The sequence below is a fragment of the Schistocerca cancellata genome, chromosome 2, assembly GCF_023864275.1.
Source record: "Schistocerca cancellata isolate TAMUIC-IGC-003103 chromosome 2, iqSchCanc2.1, whole genome shotgun sequence".
Lineage (NCBI taxonomy): Eukaryota > Metazoa > Arthropoda > Insecta > Orthoptera > Acrididae > Schistocerca > Schistocerca cancellata.
The window spans coordinates 851145404-851155620 of NC_064627.1; the positions used below are offsets into that span (position 1 = coordinate 851145404).

General features: G+C 37.5%; 1 protein-coding gene across 5 annotated transcripts in view; it reads left to right on the forward strand.

Annotated features, from left to right (window-relative positions):
• LOC126162780 (serine/arginine repetitive matrix protein 1-like) overlaps positions 1-3281 on the forward strand; it is a 161444-nt gene extending 158163 nt beyond the window's left edge. The window contains exon 12 of one of the 5 annotated variants that reach the window (XM_049919492.1): positions 2167-3281. In XM_049919492.1, the coding sequence (XP_049775449.1) occupies positions 2167-2252 (86 nt within the window). In that variant the 3' untranslated portion in view covers positions 2253-3281. Of the gene's footprint in view, positions 1-1599 lie in introns of all 5 variants that reach the window. The other 4 variants (XM_049919493.1, XM_049919491.1, XM_049919494.1 and 1 more) reach the window with 4 other exon arrangements.
• The last annotated feature ends 6936 nt before the right edge of the window (positions 3282-10217 follow it).

A 10217-nucleotide genomic window follows, 5' to 3' on the forward strand; every position in this document is an offset into this window, starting at 1 on the left:
AACAGTATAAAATATGAAGCGATAAGAGATTTCATGCTTCGCCCCAGGAATAATTTGGCTCTATTGTGAGCCAAAATAATCTTTCATCTTGAATATGTTTTAATGTAACCAACAGTGCTTCTGGGGCTAGAGGAAAATATTTACCTGTGATTGGTTTCACAGATTTTTTTGTGACTGAATTGCAAGCAAATTATCTTTATAGAGTTGCATTGTGATAAGGCCCAACATAAAAGGTGGATCAGCATTATATGTTGTTGCAGAAATCATAGGTACTCTGCTGGAATACCATACTGTTTATTGAATGAACCAGATCTTCACTTGCATGTTTGTTCACAGTTGTGCAGTACACTTGTATGCTTGAAAGTCTGTGATTACGAATTGTGTTCACTCTCTGTTGGAGCCATTGGAGGATTGTATTTAAGGTAATTTCATTGGCTGGGTGCCACTTTGTGTTTGCAGAAAGGTATAATAGTGATATGACTTGTACAGTTGTTCATCGTACTCTCATATCCTACTGCATGTTCTTGCAGAAATAATTGAAACTGGTGCAGAATTACAAAATACACGTTTCAGTAAGCATTCTTGTTGATATGTCCCTTTGAGGTGACGTAATTTTGTTAATGGAAGTTGAGTTAATGGAAGTTGACCCTGAAGTGGGAACGTTTATTTGAAATGAGCCTTTATTGCTGTTCATTTATGCACTACTCCGGGTCAGTTACCCTCGTTGTGGAAGAAAAATTGCCATACTGTAAACATCAAAAACAGAGTCATCGCTGAAAAACGACTGGCTGTTAGAGGCTGCATTTGAAATTCATGGCACTGTTCTTCAGTTCTTTTATGTACTGTCTAGTTTTTCATGATCAACTAGAGTATTAATCAGTTTCAGTTTTATTTGAATCATTCTGCAGATTTTCAAATGTTGCAGTGTCTTAGAAATTTTTGAGTATGGTATTAAGACACAAGTCTTAAAAATACATTTGATTTGTATCCTATTGCTCATAATCAGCACAAACAGAAACAGATGGCTTATGTATGCCCTGCTGGAAAGAAGAATGATTTTTCATCTTGCTTCAATGTTGACTAAACTATTGACTTGCTTGGTGCAGCAACATCATAAAGCTTAATTTACCCACTTCATGAGAGTCGTGCACTCCCAACTTCTATCAGAATAATATTTAGTTGATACTAGACAACTCTGGTTCTATTGTATAGAATATTTTATTATGAAATACTATAAAATAAGAAAGTGAGTTGTTCAGATCCACATTCTGTGAATGATAGTGTTCTGGAGGAATAGGGATCTTTAAGATGATGAAAATGTGTATTAGACAACAATATTTAAAAAAAAGTGAACCTAAATAATATTGAATTCTGACACTAACATCCGAAGATGTAGTCATGTAATAATTGTAAACTGAAATTGAAAAAAAAGGTGATAGTTATCTGAGAAAGTTTTGAAGTTTAGGCGAAGGATTATTTCTTTTGTGTTAGGGAAACACTCAGATATTATTATGTGGGCAACAAGAAAAGTACACATTATGTCTTGTGCCCTCATGTTTGTGGTCTGAGTTGATTTGAGTTGTTAAACGCTTGTTACAGGAGGCTTTTACAGTATGTACTGATGTCGGGCCCCCGCGGTCCCCCGAGCTCGCCCGGCCATCGGGGGTCGTGGCAAGTCTGTTAAGGAGCAGACTCCAAAGTCAGATGATTAAATAGCTTTTTTTTTGTATTATGACATGGACAGTCCAAATTTTAGTATTTGACCCAGTAATGTGCTTTGTTGGTCAGATTTCAATTTGAAAAAGAGGAGGACATAACAGCTTCATCATTTTACAAAAGAAGAGTCATCAATAGTTGCTGTTCTGTGGCCATGTCTCAGTTTGTGAGTATTTATGCCAGCCTGGTGGGTACAGTTATCTGGCATAATGCAGTGTCCTTCTTGCCGAGGTACACAGATTTTTCAGTTTGGCATTTACATCAACAGTTCCAGTTTCTTCTATAGTGTCTTTCTCGCTGGATTTGGATAGATACAAGAGGCACAAGGTAATAATTAAAATGACATTTCAGTATGCATGTGTGTGTGTGTGTGTGGGTGAATGCATGCATTTATATAGAAAGTCTTGGTCTGAATGAGGGCTGAAGTGTGGCACCTTGCTCTGCTTACAGGATTTAAGCGGAGCTCACCACATTGGGAGCACGATCTGTTTGACAACGCCGAAAATGGCAACGGCAAGAACAGCTCAAGAAAATGACATTAGAAAGCTTTGCCACCTGCCGCGAGTTGAACGTCGTGGGCATAAAATAATGGTGTCTTTGCATGTGATACCTAAATTAGTGAATCTGTATGGAGGCTGTGTGCCTACTTGTCATCTGATGCAGTTAACGTATCCCTTAAGGAGCTTTGTATGTTTTGTGGTAACTGTGAACATATGAAACATAGAATAGTTTGGCGATTGTCAGACATATGGTGCTCCTGTAAGCAGTGTATGACGTTTAAGTGTATATTTAAAAAGAAAATGTTATCTGAAAGTTGTTCCACCCCCTTCATAGATTGCTTGTGTGTGCTTTCGAGTGGCAGAAAAAGATGGTTTTGAGGTATGGATGTTGCTGTGATCATGTTTCATATATTGATGTATTCCTATGCAAACAAAATACATGTATTTTTCTGTGTAAAACCAAGTTAGTAGTTTATTTGTATAAACCTGTGCGTGCGTGTGTGTGTGTGTGTGTGTGTGTGTGTGTGTGTGTGTGTGTGTGTGTGTGTGTAAGGGGGGGGGGGGAGAGAGAGAGAGAGAGAGAGAGGGAGAGAGAGAGAGAGAGAGAGAGAGAGATAAATGTTCTGCTATTATCTTACCGTACAATTTTTATTCGATGTATAGTAGAATTTTCCTTTAATGTAAGAAGGAAATATTTCTGTTCAAATATTATCTGTGCTAAATGTGAAATATTTTCTGTGGAAATCAGAAAAAGGTGTTTATATAATACATGTATTTTACTGTTTACTGTGCTTAATAGTTTGGTGTTGTAGTGCAGTAATTGTATTTGTAATGATCCTTTCATTTCCATATGATTATCCAACTGCTGGAAAATATGTATATATAATAATCACTTGTATTATGTTCCTGTTATTCTCACATTTCAGTGACTCTTATAAATTTATTTTAAGCAGTTACTTCTGCATTCTGGTATTGTTTTTAGTGTTCAGTATTCCATTGCAGGAATATAATTTCTTTTTTGTTGTTAAGAACTAATTTTGTATAAATACCATTGTCAATTCATATGTAAGAGAGTCACTTGAATAATAAAGAAATTCTGTTTGTAATTCGAGCCCAATTTGTCTGATGTTTTCACGTAACACGATGTATTCTTATTCATCAAAATTGGTTTACCTAATGAGGTTTTAAGCATCTTTTGTCGTTGCTCCCACATGCCGGCGCGCGCACCCACCCACACACACACACACACACACACACACACACACACACACAGAGAGAGAGAGAGAGAGAGAGAGAGAGAGAGAGAGAGAGAGAGAGGGGGGGGGGGGGGGGGGGGCAACTGAAGTACGTGTAAGGCTTTTTTTTTTTTTGTTGTATGTCTGGAAAAGTATGGACTCTCTACTATATAATTTTGAAGACATGGCATGATCAGCTGGTTGTTCACATATTACTTGTAGGAAATCCAAGAATGTCTAGTTTGATTTGTTGGGAGCTTTAACCATACTGAATAGTATATGACTAGCTTCTTTGAATGTCTTCACTTTTTAGTTTCCTTCGAGGGCTATCATCTATCGGAGTTCGGAATTTCCACCCTCCCACCATCTCTGAAATGTGAGCATCATTGAAAAATGTTGAATGGTAGTGTACCTGAAATGGTGGAAATCATAGGTGTGTTCATCAAGGGGTGACTCTTAGCAGTCATCTTGTCTTCATCTTATTTATGAAGTCACTGTTTCTGCAGTATCGATAAATTCGTGGACACCACCTTAAAGTCTTCTACAATTTAACACACAAGCTACATTACGCTAGTTATGTAATTGAAAAGTACAATTATCAGTGTCAGCTTCATTAAGGAAATATTGTTTGAAAATTTTCCGAAGGCTTAGATTTGCATTTCACCATACAGTTGAGGTGCAGGAAATAGTATTTTGTCCTATACTGTGAATGAATCAAACTGTATAGACCATCAATTTATTTTATTTTGTTGTATTAAAAATTGCTGGCTATAATGCAGTACTGGTGGACTGAGGTAAAACCTTTCAACTACCAACAATGACCAAGTGGTATTCTTCTCCAGTATTACAGCATTGTTGTTGTAGTAGTAGTAGTAGTAGTAGTAGTAGTAGTCTTAGTCCCCATTCATTCTGGCTGTTAAAAATACAGAAGTCAGGTGAAAAAAAATTGTTTTAATACATAAGTTTGTGGAGCAAGGATTTTGGAGAAAAATAGGGAAAGGTTGGATTATCATTGGATCCAAGTCCAAACTGTCAGCTTCATTATGCGATAGACACAGACCTTGTATTAAGGCTAACTATAGTGTGGGACATCGTTTATGGCCTCTGGGCTGGGAATGTGCACTAGGCAGCTGCGCAACTAGTTTGTTTCGCAAACCGGCATGGGACCTCATTTTTAAAGTATACTCATTCTTCAAACACGTGGCAGCGTCAGGCAAGCCAGTCTGCGGCATTATCAAGGTGCAAGAACACACTGCAGCAGCCTCTGGTGATAATGGTGTATGAACTGTAAGACGAATTGTGCAGGATGCCAAGCTGTCTAGCAGGCAACTGGAGAAATGGAGTTTCGGTCTCCAATGAGGAAACATAGTGTGCCAAAGCGGTTAACAGGAATCGAGGGCTTCGATCTAGGTGTTTTACATTGGAAGATTTTTCAGTTTTATGAAACAGAAAAGTTCTCCAAGGTAGTGAAATTGATCACTGTTATGCGTGAAGTTACTGGATTGAAGGAAGTGCAAGGTCAGTTCAAAGAACATTGAAGAACAGCGGGTTTAAATATGTAAAATCTAATAAAGGACAGGAACTTTAATGCAGCAAAGAGGTATAACTGCTGCTAGGATGACATTTCTAAGAAAAATTAATGAAGTCAGAGCAGAAGCAACATCAACTGTATATTACTTGGACGAGACTTGGGTAAATAAACACCACACTAGAAATTTTATTTCGCAAATAACAGAGGAACAAGGCAGCTTGAGAGTTCCAGTGTGAAAAGAAGGGCGTCATATGTTGCACTGGTTCTGCTGCTACTGGATTTTTGCCTCAAAGTAAACTTGTATTCCAATCAAAATTAGAAACCAACTGTGACTACCATTATGAATGGAGAAACAATTTCGAGAAAGGCTTCAGAATCAGCTGTTGCGTTAGTTGCATCCAGGCTCTGTCATTGTTATGGAAAATAAAAGCTGTCACTCTGTTATTCTCAACACAAGAAAAAGTGATATACTTTCATGACTTTGAAGTAATAAGATACAACATACTGAAGGCAAACAAGAGCAGATCTGTTAGAGCTCGTTTAGATTTCAAAAGGCAGCAGTAAGAAATATGAAATTGATTCAATGGCTCTGCAACATGGGCATGGGGCGATTGCTATTGCCATTACAATGCAGTAGAACTGGTGTGAGCACAGGTGAAGAGAGATATTACAGATAAAAATACTACATGTAAAGTAGCTGGCACTAAAACTGATCCATGGAGCAACAGACAAAATCTCTGTTGCTGTTTGGGAAGCATGCGAACATTACATTGACAAGCTGCAAGAAAAAGAAGATTACTGGAAAGTTGTTGGTATGGATTTGTTAATTGTCAGGCTGGCACCCACATCTAGTAACTTCAGTTCTGAAGGCAGTGACTGCAAAACATGAGTTAAAAGGTATATAATGGAATGTAGATTTATTTTGTAATTTTCATATAACATTTACTTTGTCAGGCTGTCTGTGCAGTAGAAAGTAGTTAAGAGCATAATCTGTTGTGTAATGAAAATTTTATTTTACTGATCTCACTGTTCTGACTACAATAAAATGCTGTTCATCTTGCTGTTGATATTTTAGAATGATTCTTTTGTCATTCCATTAATAAAGTAAGTGGCAACAGGTGGTGTAATCCATTTTTTAATGAGCAATCAATTATACAATGATGGAAAAAGAAATTGCAACACCAAGGAGGAGTAGCATGACAAAATGAAATTTGGTAGGTGTGTTTCTACGCCTGGAGGATGACGTCTATTCAAATTTTGTGTCAATAGCTTTAGAGTGGCACTATAAGTGCCACTGTGGGGATGCAAATCAGTCCTGCTATAAATACACACTGTGATGGTTGTGAATGTTAGGAGTTGATGTTAGTCAAGAATCACTTTAAGACATTGAATGAGGTCATGTAATAGGGCTATGAGAAGCTGGATGCTCCATCTGCAATATTGCAGAAATACTTGTCAGGAATATAGCCATTATACGTGAGTGCTGGCAATGGTGGTCATGAGAATGTATGGTCGCGAGAAGACCAGGTTGCGGACTGCCTCGTAGCACTACCATGAGGGAAGACCGTCATATTCGGCATATGGCTGTGGCGCATTGTATTGTATCTGCAGCAGCAATTGGCACTACAGTGCCACAGCGAACTGTTACAAATTGGTTACTTCAAGGACAGCTCTGAACCAGAGCTTGCATTCCACTGACATTGGTGACTTCAGTGAGAGCTTATTGGAGTGCAGGGTGGAAGTCTGTTGTTCCTGATGAAAGCTGGTTGTGCCTCTGTGCCAGTGATGGCTGTGTGTTGGTTAGGAGGAGGCCAGTTGAGGGCCTGCAACCAACCTATTTGTGTGCTAGACACACTGGGCCTACATCTGGAGTTATTGTCTGGGTTACTCTCATGCTTATCTCTCCTGACCTGAAGGCAAAATTTTTGCGTCCATCTGGTGATTTAACTTGGTTTGCTGTTATTCACGAACATCATTCCAGGAGGTATTTTTCAAAAAGGATTAATGCTCACTCATATACTTCTGTAATAATACAACATACTCTACATAGTGTTGACATATTGCCTTTGCCTGCTAGATCACCAGATCTGTTGCCAGTTGAGCAGATACAGGGCATCATCAGAGTGTCCTCCACAACTAGCATTAACTCTCCCTGGATTGACTGACCAAAATTTAGCGGCGTGGAACCCCCTCTTACAGACTGATATGTAGCGCGTGTACAAAGCAATGCGTGCATGTTTTCATGCTTGCCTTCAACATTCTGGCGGTTATGGCATTTATTAATGTACCAGCATTTCACATATTGGCTTATCTCGTGATTTCATTAACCTATGATCTTGCATTATTAATTGAATTAATATGTTACCCACACAAATATATTCCCAATGTCATTACTCTACATTAATTATCTTTTGATGTTGCAGTTTTTTCCCTTCAGTGTAGAGTAACATTCTGCAATGTGATAATCTGTATCACTGGTTTCTCGTCATGACATTATTGCTGTAATTTATATCTCATACTTATTAGATCCACATGGTAAATTTATCACGAAACAATTTGTAGTGTGTGGTGAATCAGACTGTAGTGAGGTAGGTTAAACTTCCGCTGTTACAGCTGACCATAACTTTAAAGTTCCTGTCTATGCAAGCTTAGTTGACAATGCAGCATTCTTTGTGAACTGTGTAACAGAGGCCGTTAACATTGTCAGTCTGTAGTTTGTGACAGTTAATATTAGTTTTTATCTATGTTGTAAACCTTTTTTCACAAGTTCATACTTAAAATGACAGGTGTGCAAATGTGACTAAGAAATGTCACTGCCTAAGAGGTGACAGCAGTAACATACACCTCAACCTCTGTTCTATGAGGTAGGATGGATTTCATGTCCTAACATAGACATACGTGTAGTTGGATTTTAGGTATCCACAAGATTGTTTTCTTTGTTAGTGAACATTAAGTTGAACACCCAATTTGTGGCGTTTATATGACGTTGTGTAACAGTCATCTCGACTACTTTTCTGATGATTCTTCAAAGTGCATACAGTGAAATTGGTGGCATTCAACCATATTTTTGCCTTATACACAGCTCAACAACACATTTTGAGAGACTAAAGGTGTTTTGGGAAAATACTGTTTAATTCTACAAATTATTACTATAAAAACATAACATCCTTTGCCTCTCATCCATAATGTACAGTATTAAAAAAATCAAAGTGCTTTTTGCCATAAGGCTAATATGTATAATGCTTTAGTGAAGTAGCTGGATAGATCCAAAGTGTCACCTCTGAAAAGGATTAAACACCAATAGGAGGTAAAGAAATTAAAAAATTACTAACCTCTGGCCTGGAAAAAAAATTGAGAGAAGATGAAGTACTTACATTCTATACTTAGATTGCCAGCTATCCGTATTGCCCAAGGTACTGTGATTGTGATTGTTCAGAAGTCCTTGAAGAAATAATGTGAACACTTATCATTGGAAATGAAGCATATTTATGTTCTTGTTTCTACTTCTGGTGTGAAACTACATTACTGAATGTTAAAAAGATATTTTTTTTATGTATTTACCAGTTTTGTCATTGAGAACTAATCAAAATGCATTACTTCTGAAAGAGCTTATGTTAAACGACATTTGTCCAGTAGAACATAAAAACTACATTTAATCCATCACAAAAGTCCTCATATATACCAGATGGAAGACGAGCACAACAGAAAAATTGCTACACAAGCTTTCAGCCAAAAGGTTTTCTAAAGTAGAAAACACACACACACACACACACACACACACACACACACACACAAGACCTGGTTGAGTGTACTTAATGCCTCTTTCTTGGTTGCCAGCATATGCAAATGCAGTCTGTTGTCGTACTTGTCTGTATATTTGTATAAAAAAAATTACTTCAACAGCTGGTTTACACACAATTTCTCTCTCTCTCTCTCTCTCTCTCTCTCGTAGGAAAATACCATGTGCACTATGTGCTTTGTAGCTATTTATACCCCTGCCATTAGCAAACCTACTTGATTAGAAATTTGATAATTTTTTGTTATAGATAAATCTTTCTGAGATCAGCAACAGAATAAAATTTGCACAGATTTTCTCAGCAAGGCAAACTGTAAGATTCCATTCTGAAATCTAAAGCTGTGTTGGAAGACATCCAGAGCCCTGGTAAGGGACACACATCCTTCCACTGCTAGCCCAAAAATATTTTTTTTTTATTTGTTTCTGAAGCCTGCTAATGTGTAGCATGGATAGATGTCATCAGCAAGCTGCAAGAATGACACAATGAAGTCTTTGAGTGTATCAATGACTGCTAAGGATAGTTCTTGTACACTCTACCTCTTTTGTAGTTTCATGCAAATGTGAATGTTTGAGAAAGGTCTACACAAATCTTTGTGTTTATATTTAGGAAATATTTTGTGAAATTACTGAGGCATGCTCAGTTTATGTTTTGGGGGTCTGGTTTTTGATAGTGGTACACAGTTCAGTATTATCTAAAATATTTGTATGAAAGATATATTTAGAATAAATTATAACACACAACTTTGTTAATCATCATGAAACTGAACTGTGTCCATATTTGTTCCTGACTTAATCATGAGCAAAGTTAGTAAAAGTAATGGTCTGTAGTAGGGAAAATGGCTGAAATGTTACACTTGGTGGAATGAAGATGCTAGGGTATCTTGTCAGATGATTCTGTGACATCGGAAACAGTGAAATTCTGCGAGCTTTGCCAGTGCAGATAACCCCATACTGTTACAAAACATTGTTATGGTACAACAGCCAATATTGCACATGAGCTGACTTTTTCAACACTGTGGAGCTGGCACAGAGAGGCCAGGTGGCTTATAGACATCATGATGCTGAAGAGTGTAACTCTTTCTGGTAGCAGCCTGTGAAATTGCTGCACAGCATAATGATGTCCACTAGTACATCTTAGATTCTAGGCAAAAATTGTACTTCTTGATATGTTTAACAGGTTATGAACAAGGATCATCCCAAATTCATGGAGGGAAATCAGTATAGCAAAAAATAACTTTAACTGAGGTAGTGTATTACAATTGTAAAACTTGACTTTTTCTCTCTTCATATTGTGAGGTCACAATTATGATCCATGGCACATGCAAGTAAATACACTGATCATCATTCTCAAACCATTAAAGACTCGTACAAAGTCAACTGTGCACCTTAGTATTACATGAAACAACTTTTTAGGAAAGATTTTTAAGAGAATGAGCAAC